The sequence below is a fragment of the Diabrotica virgifera genome, chromosome 3 (assembly GCF_917563875.1).
Source record: "Diabrotica virgifera virgifera chromosome 3, PGI_DIABVI_V3a".
Lineage (NCBI taxonomy): Eukaryota > Metazoa > Arthropoda > Insecta > Coleoptera > Chrysomelidae > Diabrotica > Diabrotica virgifera.
Window position 1 is genome coordinate 105,709,650 of NC_065445.1, and position 14,296 is coordinate 105,723,945.

The 14,296-nt window shown below is 33.0% G+C and overlaps 1 protein-coding gene across 1 annotated transcript in view; it reads left to right on the plus strand.

Moving 5' to 3' along the window:
- Positions 1–14,296, plus strand: part of LOC126882007 (tubulin beta chain-like) — a 54,850-nt gene that overhangs the window by 23,254 nt on the left and 17,300 nt on the right. Inside the window, exons 2-3 of the mRNA XM_050646778.1 lie at positions 5,893–6,160; positions 8,785–9,162. Of these exons, the coding sequence (XP_050502735.1) occupies positions 5,893–6,160; positions 8,785–9,162 (646 nt within the window). The remainder of the gene's footprint in view (positions 1–5,892; positions 6,161–8,784; positions 9,163–14,296) is intronic.

Genomic DNA, 14,296 nt, shown 5'->3' on the forward strand with positions numbered 1-14,296 from the left:
TATGGATTTTAACAAATATACCTTTTATAAAGGATTTTATGGTTTTTTATTGTTTATTTGTTTTTCAAATTATTTAACTTTTAGTCTTTATACATGTTATGTAATTTTTATTTTCAAACATTGTTGTTAGAAGGACTGACTACTGTCCTCTCTTAATTTGATTACTTCCGGTGATGCCACAGAACGGTTTTGGGCCTTCAAAAGTTTCTCTCGAGCCTTGTTTTGCCAACATATCTGCTCGTCAATACCCATACACCCCTTTATGTTTATGACCCGTCACCCGTATTAAACGCATTTTATTGTCTTTTGCTAGGTTGTTGAGGGATCTTTGCAGTTTCTCACCAGTTTTGAATTCGTTTATTCGTTAATGGGTTCCTTACTGCCAGAATAGCTGCTTAGTTATCACTTATTTTGGTTAAGTAGTAAGAAGTGACATTCTACAATTTAATATAGATAATATTTAAACGATAAACTGAATTGGAAAATTGACATGAATGACATCATATTTTATTAAAGTATACTGATTATTTTTTTTTATATCAAGATCTTTAAGAACTGATAAAATTTAATAATAAACATCTATTAATCATTACAATGTGACAACAAATAGATAAATAATCAATTAAAACAGATAATAATAAAAACTTTAAATTTATTACAGTGACACAGTTTCTAACAGTCTGCATAAATGTTAATTTGTGACGTACAATTAAAATAGGTAGGTATATAAAGAAAAATATATAAAATATTAGAATCGCCAATCAAATCAAAATTTAATATACAACTCTACGAATAACAAAAATAGATACAACCACAGAAGAGACTACAATACGAAAACTACCATACATCCACATAATAAGTATTAAAGATATTTTTGAAAAATTTTTATTAACCATTGAACAAATGTCAAAAATCCGGGAAATATTTTTCAAAGTTTAAACCCAACCTTACTAAAGATGATCAGTCGGATGTTGATAAATAAAATACATTGTAAAGACTGCACCTCAACATAATATTGGGCAAACACACCAATATCTACCTAGTAGAGTTGTTGCACACAAACATAGAGTACATAGGTACAAACCAACAAATTGAACACTACAGCCTTAGCTCTAAAAAATAGCCATACTTTGGATTCTGAAAATGTATCTATTTTGTAAATGTTCATACAGATTTTGAAAAAGTAACAGAATTACAACAAAAGTTGTATACTGGAGATATTTCACATAGAAAAGATAAAACTTCTATTACATAATAATAAAATCGATAAAAAACATATCCCCATTATATATCATAACTTAATAAATTGACTTTATTTTTTAAATTCTCCATTAGCATTATTTAAAATACGACCCTGAACCAGTCTTCCATATTCCATGGCAAACTAGCAAAAAGTGCAGATATAAATAAATATAAAGTGTATTATGTAATGCTTATAATTAAAATGCTTATATTTAAAATGCTTATTATTGCAAATGACAAATAACCGAAAAGTTTAAACAGTAATAAAGGATGTTGTTGATAACAGACCGATAAACGGTCAAAAGTTCAAGGTGACGAAAAATATATATCCTGGAGCATTTGGGGAACTTTCAGTATACAAAGCAGTGAAAGAAAATTATACTAAATAAAAAAAAAAGAAATAAAAAGAAGAAGGAAGCTTGAGAATATTAGAAAGACAGATTATTCAGCAGTACTAAGACGTTTTGCACAAAGATGGACAATGGACATTGTGCAAGAAAAGTGGAGGAGAGAAGGGGAGGCCTATATGTCTAACATTGGATATGCCAAAGCTAATAAATAGATCGACAAGCTAGGAACTTTTCACTTATAAGAATCATTCAATAAATCTCTGTGCCTTCCAATGTGTCATTGCCTCAATTTGTTCTAACTTGTGCCGTCTTTTACTTTTTTAAACGCTTCTCTATCTATTGCAACGTGAAATATCTATTCAACACTGAGGTTAGTCGAATCTCTGATATTCCTTAGCCAAGATTTCTTCTTTCTTCCCAAGCCTTTTTATTTATCGTTTCGATGTATCGTTTCGAAAGTCTGATGAACAGCACAATAAAATTGTTGACGGCAGTCATAAAAGATAAAATCGAGGAAAAAACGAACATGGCAGATAAACAACAAGGCTTCCGGAAGAACCGCAGCACAATAGATGCAATTTTTATTATCAGACAGATAGTAGAAAAGTCTATTGATTATGGAAAACCGGCATACATGTGCTTCGTAGATTTAAAAAGTGCTTTTGACAGGGTGAGGCGAAATGACATCTTAAATTTATTACAAGCTGAACAAATATACCACCAGATAATAAGGCTAATTAATGAAATTAACAAGAACAACAAGACCAGAGTTATAATGTCAACAGGAGAAACAGAACGCATATAACTAAAAGGAGGAATCCGCCAAGGAGACTCGCTCAGACCATTGTTATTCAATATGGTGATGAATCAAATAATTCACCAAGTAAGAAAACGACATGGATACCACATGGGAGCGCATAGAATCACGATACTATGCTATTCCGATGATGCAGTACTAATTGCAGATAACGAGGATGACCTACAAAGGCAGCTCCACACTTTCAATATGACAGCAAATAAACTTAATATGAGAATATTAGTAGAAAAACCTAAATGTATAGTGATAAATAAAGAGCCGCGTAGATGCAAGTTAGAAATAGACGGCAAAATTGTTAGTCCTGTCGCCAGGGGGGTACAACGGCCTCCTGTATTCAGATGGACTTACCCAAGTTTTTATTATGTATTTTGGCCCGTAGAACACGAATTTTTTGGGTAACAGTTGATCCGGATGTCGATAAGATTGTTATAAACAAAGTTGAGGAATTACATAACAGCGATTTCTCGCAAAACAAAACATGTTTTTGTATTTTTTGGGCCATTCTAACCAAAAAATGTTCCTACAAGTTTTTTCGTAGGATGCATAGTTTTCGAGATAAACGCGGTTGAACTTTCAAAAAATCGAAAAATTGCAATTTTTGAACCCGAATAACTTTTGATTAAAAAATAAAATAGCAATTCTGCTTACCGCATTTGAAAGTTCAAGTCAAATTCTATCGGTTTCGAATATATACATTGCTAAAAATTTATGTGTTTATTGCTAAAAAAAGCTATAAACACATAGTGTTTCCCGTGCCTAATACATGCGTTTACATGCATGCTACGTAGAAATAGCCTCGCTTGCACTTGTACCTACTGACCTACTCTACCTACTCGTTCGATTTTAAATGAGAAATCATTGAAAACATCACTCCAGCACTAGGTGTTTATACTTTTGTTTAACAATAAAATAATAACTTTTTAGCAATGCAAATAACTAAAACCGATATACTTTGACTTGAACTTTCAAATGAGGTAAGCAGAATTGCTATTTTATTTTTTAATCAAAAGTTATTCGGGTACAAAAATTGCAATTTTTCGATTTTTTGAAAGTTCCACCGCGTTTATCTCGAAAACTATGCATCCTACGAAAAAATTTGTAGGAACACTTTTTGGTTAGAATGGCCCAAAAAATACAAAAACATGTTTTGTTTTACGAGAAATCGCTGTTATGTAATTCCTCAACTTCTTTGTTTATAACAATCTTATCGACATCCGGATCAACTGTTACCCAAAAAATTCGTGTTCTACGGGTCAAAATACATAAAAAAAACTTGGGTAAGTCCATCTGAATACAGGAGGCCGTTGTACCCCCCCCCTGGCGACAGGACTATGTAGAACAAGTAATGAAATTCATTTACCTAGGAGTAGAGATTACTAGTGACAGGAATATAAGAACAGAGACCACAACATAAGCAACAAAAGCGGCAAGAGTAAATGGTTGCCTCCGAGAAACTATATGGAGAAACAAATATCTGACCACGGAAAGCAAAATAAAAGTATACAAGACAACAGTAAGACCTATCGTAACACATGCAGCGGAGACAAGGACCGATACAAGAAAGACGAAATAACAAATCAACAATATCGAAATGAAAGTTTGGTATCCGATGGGATACCAAATGAACTCCTGAAATACGGAGGAGAAACCTTAATCGAAAACATAGAGATCCTCTTTCAAGAAATAATATGTAGCCAGCGTGTACCAGACCAGTGGAGGACGAGTATAACAATACCTATACACAAGAGAGGAAACAGCAAAGACCCTAGCAACTACCGTACCATCACCTTGCTGAGCACAACTCTTAAACTCTTAACAAAAATACTTGCCAATAAAATAAATGAAGAATACACAATTAGTGAGGAACAACAAGGTTTTCGGAAAAATAGGTCCACAATAGACGCCATATTCATAGCCAGACAAATTGCTGAGAAAGCACTGGAATATAATAAACCTGCATTTATGTGCTTTATAGATCTGACTAAGGCCTTCGATTGTGTAAGATTGGAAGATGTGCTAAGATTGCTAAAGGAGAAAAATCAGCCCAACAAGATGATAAGGATAATTAAAGACATTAATACGAAGAACAAAACCAGAATAAAAGTCGAGAATGAACTAACATCGGAAGTAGAAATCAACTCGGGAATCAGACAAGGGGATAGCTTGAGCCCATTGCTTTTTAATTTAGTCATGGACAAAATCATAGAAAACATTAAAGGTACTGGAAAAGGATATAAGATGGCGGAAAAACAAATAAAAATCCTCTGTTATGCTGACGACGCAATCTTAATCTCCGATAACGATGATAACCTACAGCGAATGGCACAAACTTTCAATACAATAGCGAAGAACTACAACATTAAAATATCAACAGCCAAGACAAAATCCCTGGTAGTGTCAAGGGAACCCATAAGATGCAAATTAGTAATTAACAACGAACTAATTGAACAAGTCTCGAGATTCCAATATCTGGGAATCGAAATATGTAGTTATGGAGATGTTAAAGAGAGCGTCCGAAAGCAAGCAAATAAAGCCAATTACATGTCAGGATGTCTGAGGGATGTCATCTGGAGAAACAAAGATATGAGGCTGGAAGGGAAAGTACGCATATACAAATCATGCGTAAGACCGATCATGACGTACGCGATAGAAACAAGATGTGACACAGCAGAAACCAAGAGGATACTGAGAACATCAGAAATGAGAACGCTGAGGTCAATAACTGGGAAAACACTAAGAGACAGAATACCGAACGACAGAATAAGAGATCTCTGTAACATACAAGATATAGTACGGTGGGGAAGACAGAGACGACGAGAGTGGAATCAGCATGTAACGAGAATGGACAGCGAGAGAATAGCCCTAATAGCCAGGGAGTCGAAGCCAACAGGCAAGAGACCAATAGGAAGGCCCTTTAAAAGGTGGCGAGATAGCTGGCAGTCAACATGACAGCTACGAATACAAGCTCAAAATCGGTAAGGAACAGGCCAAGAGGCCTATTATAAGAAGAAGAAAGAAGAAGAAGAAGAAAGTATGTATTAAGATCAATAGCGGGCATATCACTAAGAGACAGACAAAGCAACAGAAGTATACGAGAGCGATGCAAAATTCAAAATATTAACAGGTGGATAAAAACAAGAAAGAAAAACTGGAACGAACATGTAAACCGAATGGAACCAGATAGATTAGCGAAAATCTGTAAAAACAACAAGCCGTATAGCAGAAGACCCGTTGGAAGGCCGCCGAAAAGGTGGAAAGACGAAAGACAATGTACAGTCAACAACAACTGAAACTGAATAAAATAAGAGGCAGATATACCGTAGTAATCCTAGTCGCACGAAGAAGAAGAAGTATGTGGATTTCTACTTGGTTTCCCTGCTTTGATTTGAAATTAATATCTTTCGAATCTAGGAGTTAGGAGTGTGTATTTCAATGCATGTATGAGTTTACCATGTTATTCTAACAGTAACCTTTTTTTAACAGTTCTGGGAGATCATCTCCGATGAACACGGAATCGATCCTCAGGGTCGTTATGTTGGTGATTCACAACTCCAGCTAGATAGAATTAACGTCTACTACACTGAAGCAAGCGGTGGCAATTATGTTCCAAGAGCCATCCTTGTTGACTTGGAACCTGGAACTATGGATTCTGCCAGATCCGGTCCCTACGGAGCCCTTTTTAGACCAGACAACTTTGTATTTGGACAATCAGGTGCAGGGAATAACTGGGCTAAAGGACATTATACTGAAGGTAGGTGAAATTGTAGCGGGGTCAAAGAACACGATAGACAATATCAAATATTATTATACACTAGGCCGTTCAATAAGTTTTGCGGTTCGATAAGAACCACAATTTTATGATTTGAAATAAACTTTATTATTCAGTATAGTCTCCCTGAACATAAATTCATTTGTTCCAACGAGTTTCCAATTTATAAATTCCATCCCTGAAGTAAGAATCTAGAAGGGCTGCCAAATACACTTGCACAGCCGTTATGAGCTCTTGAAAAACGCTTTCCACAGATGAATTTTTTTAGGTATTGAAACAGATGAAAGTCGCTAGAGGCCAATCTGATGAATACGGTGGATGCTTCAATAGTTCAAACTTTAATTCATGGATTTTAGCCATTGTTAAAATGCTTATAATATGACAAGGTGCATTGTCCTGATGAGAAAGGATTTGTTTCTTCTGCAAACTGGATCTTTTTCACGAATTTTTTCCTTCAGCTAATCTAAAAGGTTACAATAATATCCAGAATTTATTGTTTTACCAGTTTGCAAGTAATCCAGAAACAAAATTCTTCTCGCATCCCAAAAAACTGATGCTAACATCTTCTTGGCCGATTTCTGGACAAGAACTCGTTTCGAAACTGAAGAACCAGGTTCGCACTACCCTTTAGCCTCTTGTTTTGATTCATTATCATATCGATAAACCAAAGTCACATCCATAGTGATGAATGGACGCAAAAGATCTATTTTATCCTTTACACGATTTTCGCAAACGCTTTAAATGTTGCTAAGAAAGTCGCATTCGAATGCGATTTTGTTCCGTTGTTAACGAATGCGGCACCCATTGTGAAAACGGCTTTCTAAAACCAAATACTTCAGTGAAAATATTGCTTACACTGCCCAATGAGATGTCTAGGGCTTTTACAAAATCTCCTTCAGTCACTCGACAATTTTCAAATACAGTATTCTATATTTTTCTACGATTTCTGGTGTTGTTGCTGTTTTTGGACGCCCTTGACGCGGATCATCTTCAAGGCTTGTACGACCATGTTTAAATTCAGCAACCCCTTGGCTACTGTTCTAACTGAAGGCGACGAGTCCTTTGAAGACGATAAACTTTCAACATTCGTTCATATATTTCTTTTGCTTTTAAACCTTCCAAAACTAAAAATTCTATTACTGCACGATACTTGATTGTTATTATTATTATTATTATTACAATTATCTTCAATGATCTTATTTTTATTCTATCTACTACCGTTTCCTCAGCGTTCATTCTTGTTCTTACTTCTTCGTTAGTTTTCCTTTCCTATCTTGAAATTCTTGACTTCTTATACAGTGATGAGCGCGCTAATAACCGGCAAAATATCGCAAAAGATGGAAAACACATTAAGTTGTGAGATAAAAAGAAATGAAACTAGTGAAGGTGGGAGATTTAGCGATAAAAACCTACAAATTTACATTCTACTTATTGTTTCCCACCTTTAGACGTATCGGACGAGTTTGGCAACTGCCACTGTGACAGTGATAGTTTTAGTTGACATACTCCTCTGATACGTCTAAAGGTGGGAAACAATAAATAAAATGTAAGCTAATAGGGTTTTATCGCTAAATCTCCCACCTCCACTAGTTTCATTTCTTTTTATCTCACAACTTAATATGTTTTCCATCTTTTGCCGATTATTAGCGCGCTCATCACCGTATAGTCCATTTCTGCGGCTAGTAGTCTTCTTTTCATATCTGCGCTGAGAGTCCATACTTCCGAGCCATAACACAATACCGACTCACTCCACTATTGTTCTGCCCACTCTTTTCTTGTTTTTATTAGAAATATTCTTATCCCATCAAAATGAATTCAAGCTTCCCACAATTTGCCTGCCTTTCCGGATTCTCTGCTTTATCTCTGCTCCCCCCAATCCGGTCTTGTCAAACAATGCTCCCAGGTATTTAAATGTTTCCACTTGATTAATGTTAACGTCATCATTGACAAGGACTTGAAACCAAGCCTCGCTGTTTACTACCAAATACTCTGTTTTCGTTAGACTCACTTCAGTCTTCACTTTTGATACTCATGATACAACCTTTTCATCATAAATTCTAGATCGAAAGTATCCTGAGATATCACGACCTGATCATCTGCAAAACTAAAGTCGACTTTACACTACATATCGATGCTTCTATCTATTTCTTTGTTACTTGATTCTGGATTCGTACTTGCGATTTCTTGTCTATTTTCGGTAAGCAATTTTTCGTAGTTACTCCATTCTGGTATAGGGATTAAATCTGTGATTACTTTGTTCGTTGCATTCGTTTTTAAGCTTCTGACAGTTCTCCATGCTTCTGTGGATTGAGCACATCCTATTAGGTTTTCTATTAGGCATTTGAAACTTGATTGTTTCCATTGTAAAAAAGTACTGTGACACGTCGATACTAAATTGCTTGTAGTGGTAAACAAAGAATGAATTGACAGATTGAAATGTAACTTCACATACGTTCCTATGAAGAGTGTACCAACATAACAAAATAAAATTAGGCTAGTAGCAACGAACTCTCTTATCTAACCGCAAAACTTATTAAATAGCCTAGTAGGTACATTAATAATAGCAATTTAAAAAGGGTGTTATTTATTAATCTATATTTCTTTAGGTGCCGAATTGGTAGACGCTGTTATGGACGTTATTAGGAAAGAATCCGAAAGTTGCGATTGTCTTCAAGGCTTCCAACTTGCACATTCTCTCGGAGGTGGTACCGGTTCCGGTATGGGTACCCTTCTTATTGCAAAAATACGCGAAGAATATCCCGATAGAATAATGAATACCTTCTCGGTTGTTCCATCTCCCAAAGTTTCTGACACCGTTGTAGAACCATATAATGCTACCCTATCTGTTCATCAACTAATAGAAAACACAGATGAAACTTATTGTATAGATAATGAAGCTCTTTACGACATTGGTATGCATACTTTGAAACTGCCATCGCCCTCTTATGGAGACTTAAACTACTTAGTTTCTTTAACTATGTCAGGTGAGTACAAAGTACAAAGATATTATAAGATTTTATTAGTAAGTCTCAAGAATTATAGATATAGGCCAATCAAGTTAGGTTTTTACTAGACATAACGGAAAAGACGAGGTTTGACAGTTGAAATGTGTAGTATGAGATATTACAAAAAGACTACCATCTTGGGATTCATAAATTTTTTAGTGGAATATTTTTTAAATAAACAATCAAAACCTCAAACTTAGTTTTTTGCTCATAACTTAAAAATTTGTTTATTTAGAAATTTGACGTCCACAGGTAACTTTTTCAGAAAAAAAAGATACATCGAATGAGATACGCTAAATGAAAATCGGTTAATAAACAAAAAAGTTATTGCAAAACGGATGACAAAATCACTGTTTTTGAATATTATTAATAACAATTTTATCGTTTATTAAAATATGTTTTAATATACCTAAAATTGAGGGCATTATGGTGTTTGAATGGTTTGAAAAATATGGTCCAGATCTGTTAAATAGTTTTCGCAAGATTGAATTTGTTTATAAAATTTTTTTGGAAAACGAGCTAATTTCTGAGGCTGGTCCAGTTAATATGGCTGAATGTATCTCAATAATCCGGTGCTCATTTCCTTGGTTAAGATGTATACTAACAGCCTATGAAAAATAAGTAAAAAAAATTACATATACGTACACAAAATTATTTGTTAATAAATAGCAGTTTTTAAGTTTATAAACAATTACAATAATTTCGTAGAAATTAGATCAAATTAAATGGCAATAAAAAATACGGAAAGCTGGTTAAAATACACAACTTTTAAAAAAAAAGTTTAGGTCCAACGACCCTTGGGGTCTGAGATGGCCCCTTTTTTGAAAAAATCACTGTTACGTTAATTAACAACACTAAGAGCTGAAATTAACCAGTCTTTTATAAGAAAAGTCAAAGTTTTTAACAAAGTTTTTAGCAAGAAAAAATGTTAAAAATTGTTTGAATAGGAGCGTTATAAAAAAAGAGTATTTTGCTTTCCGACTAAAGTAAAAAATAGCGGGCGTAGTCGACTGACTGAATAGTGGGCGCGGTTGGTGACCGGCAGCAACTCCTAAAATTACGTTATACCGACCACAAAAATCAACTTTAAGGTGAATGACAAATTTTCGTCATTCCTAATGTTTTCGAGGTCGCTGAATCCGAATATGGAGTTTATTTTTTTCTAGAATTAGTGGAACATGTTCAAAAATCAAATTTTATGCAAAAATGCGAAAAATCAATTTTGATGATTTTTCAATTTTAACTTACTGTATTTTGGTCGCTGTAAATATTTCCTTTTGAAAATTTTACTGTGTTATCTTTGAAGCATTTAGATAAAAATGAGATTTGTCCAAAATGATTAAACGCATTAAAAGAGAAGTTGTTAATTTTTAAACATTTTGTCGTCAGATTTCGTTAGTTTCATGTTTACTTAAAAAAGTTGAGTGACAAACTTTCTAGTTTATAATTTTAACTAACAAAGAAATAAAATATAATTCATGAAGAAGTTTTCCAAAAAAATTTAATTTAAAATATGCAATAGGCAAAATGTTATGTGACTTTATAGACGAGCGGCACACCCCAAAAAAAGCTTATTTCTCCAGATACTGATACTAATTTTGGTCATACTTTATATTTTTGATGGTGCTGAAAACGAAAATTAGGGTTGTTTTGAATTTTACGTGGGGGAACATTATCAAAATTGCAACTTTACCCTAAAAATAAAAAAAAAATCACGTTTTTTGTGTTTAACTTGCTACAACTCTGTTCCATTGTAATATTTTTTTCTGAAATTTTTATAGAATACATTTCTCACCTTTCTGAAGACAATGGGATCTAGGTACTTCAATATTTCTGTCTTGCTATAAAGAAAGTTATAAATTGTTAGAAGTAAAAGGTGCAGATTCTTGAATTGCATATTTTAATCGCAAAAGTTGAGTGATAAAATTTGAAATTTAGCTGTTTAATTAATTTTATGTTAAAATCTAGAGTATAGAGTATAGAGAACAAAATGTTTTATTGCAAAAAAGTGGTGTAACTTTTAATTTTAAGAAAAACGTGATTTCATTTTTTTTTATTTTTACGGTAAAATTGCGATTTTGACAATGTTTCCCCATCTAAAATTCAAAATAAAACTCATTTTCGTTTTCAGCACCATCAAAAACATAAATTAAACCAAAATTAGCCATTCACCACACCGTGGTTGATATCTCAAGAAATCAGCGTTTTTTTGGGGGAGTACCACTCGTCTATAAGGTCGCGTAACTTTTTTCTGTTGCATATTTTGACTAGAAATTTTCCAGAAAACTTCTTCAGGACCTGCCTATGTTTTAATGCTGCGTTGATTAAAATTATAAACTAAACAGTTTGTCACCCAACTTTTATAAGTAAACATAAAACTAGTGAAAAAATTGTTTAAACAATTTTCCGGCCGCGGTAGCTCTTGGTACCCTCTGGATTTGTTATAAGGAACTTTTTTTTAGTAAGTTTGTGCAAAAAATACGAATTGGAATAATTTACCTAACGGGGTCGACGATACAGGACTACACACGCATTCAAAATAGAGAAGAAAAAATGGCCTATACCTACCAATCGGGTTCTACTGTACCAAGTTTACTATTTTTTTTATCTATGGTACCACATTAAAATAATAACGTTTATCTTATTTTTGTATATAATATCACAAGAGAGAAAATTTTGCCGGCAATATTTTCGACTGGTATGAAAGTTTGTTGCCTGGCAATTTTCGCGAATTAAATTTTGACTTAAATCACGAGACGTCAGTCGAGTGATTTTGTCAAAATTTCATAAGCGAAAATTACCAAACGGCAACGAACTTGAATGAAACCAGGAGAAAATTTTGCCGGAAATAATTTTCTCTCGAATGATATTCGACAAGACTATTTCACGAGACAATTAATGCACCATATCAACGAAATATAATCTTTATTTATTTATTTATTTATTTATCTTTATTTATTATCTGTCATAATTTTGTCGCTGAGATTTCACGTCGTTAAGGAGTTTTGTCAGTAGGAAACGAAGCGTTGCTATGCCGTTTTATCAGTTAAAAACAGTCTAGTGAAATAGTCATTGCAAAATTATTCAAAACAAAGCAGCTAATGGGATGTATAAACCTTTTTTGAAGTGGCCCTTTTATTGTTATTTTTTAAATTTATTTATTTAAAATATAATTTTACTAAATAAATGTGCAACATAATAATATTCATAAAATTCAAGTTTCTACCAAAATATATAAATATAATATTAAGCTTCAAATCCGGTATACTGTCAATGTTAAAAATGGGCTGCAACGGTCTAGCTCTAGCGAATGGTAGTCCGCGAATTTATTCTCATTCGTCTACGCCCATTTTTTTTTACTTTAGTCGCAACGCAAAATACTCTTTGTTTATAACACTACTGTTTAAACAATTTTTAACATTTTTTCTTGCTAAAAACTTTGTTAAAAACTTTGACTTTTCTTATAAAAGATTGGTTAATTTCAGATCTTAGTGTTGTTAATTAACGTAACAGTGATTTTTTCAAAAAAAGGGGCTATCTCAGATCCCAAGGGTCGTAGGACCTAAAATTTTTTTTAGAAGTTGTGTATTTTAACCAGCTTTCCGTATTTTATATTGCCATTTAATTTGATCTAATTTCTATGAAATTATTGTAATTGTTTATAAGCTTAACAACTGCTATTTATTAACAAATAATTTTGTGTACGTAAATGTAACTTTTTTTTACTTTTTCTTTCATAGGCTATTAGTATACGTCTTAACAAAGGAAATGAGTCCCGGATTATTGAGATACATTCAGCCATATTAACTGGACCAGCCTCAGAACTTAGCTCGTTTTCAAAAGATTTATAAACAAATTTAATTTTGCGAAAACTATTTAACAGATCTGGACCATTTTTTGAACACCATTCAAACACCATAATGCCCTCAAGTTTAGGTATATTTAAACATATTTTAATAAACAATAAAATTGTTATTAACAATATTCAAAAACAGTGATTTTGTCGTCCGTCTTGCAATAACTTTTTTGTTTATTAACCGATTTTCATTTAGCGTATCTCATTCGATGTATCTTTTTGTTCTAAAAAAGTTACCTGTGGACGTCAACTCTCTATATAAAAAAGTTTTTAAGTTATGAGCACAAAACTAAGTTTGACGTTTTGATTGTTTATTTAAAAATTGTTCCACTAAAAAATTGATGAATCCCAAGATGGTAGCCTTTTTGTAATATCTCATACTACACATTTCAACTGTCAAACCTCGTCTTTTCAATTATGTCGAAAAACGGCTTATTTTTTACTAACTTGATTGATGTAATAGAAAGATATTAGTTTATTGGTAATAATTAATACAAAAGTATTTTTTACAAGTCTAATATAAAAAAAGTCAATAGGTATAGTCAATATATACACATAAATATAAAACATAAAAAACAGTGTTTTAACTAATACAGTTAACAATCACAACAAATTAAAATCGAAAGTAAAATACTCCTCAAATGAAAAAAGACATTCAATATAAAGTAACTCTTAATTTTTGCCTTAATGTGATGAAAGTTAAGAGCTTTTATTAGCTGACACTATGTTGTAAAATTTAATGGCTAAATTACTATCTTGAACCATTTCTGAATCTCTCAAGTCGTCTAAATTCTGCTATAAGATTATTGTTGTATCTAGTTGGATAATTGTGAAAATCTATATGCGCATTGTATTGGCTAAGATTTTGTTTAATGTGCAACACACACTACATAATATATACACAGGGTACCTAAAGTTAAAATTTTAAAAGCTTTCTCTAAAAAGAGTTTCTACAGTCTACTCTATAAACGAGCCCAGAGATAATACGAACACACTTTCTTTGTTGTCCAAACACTTTATCAATATGGCAAGAGTGACCCAGGAGAGAATAGCATTATGTTAGATGAGAATGGAAATTACTATGATTTATTTATTTAATATGCTCTACAGGCCTAGGGCTTTAAAATTTTACATAATACACTAGGTTTATTAATCTGGTTTACAAAAGAGATTAAAAATAACACTGTTGATCGACGGTCACCTTGTCTAAGTCCTTTTTTGACTACAAACTCTTCCGATTTGTGACTTCCACACTAT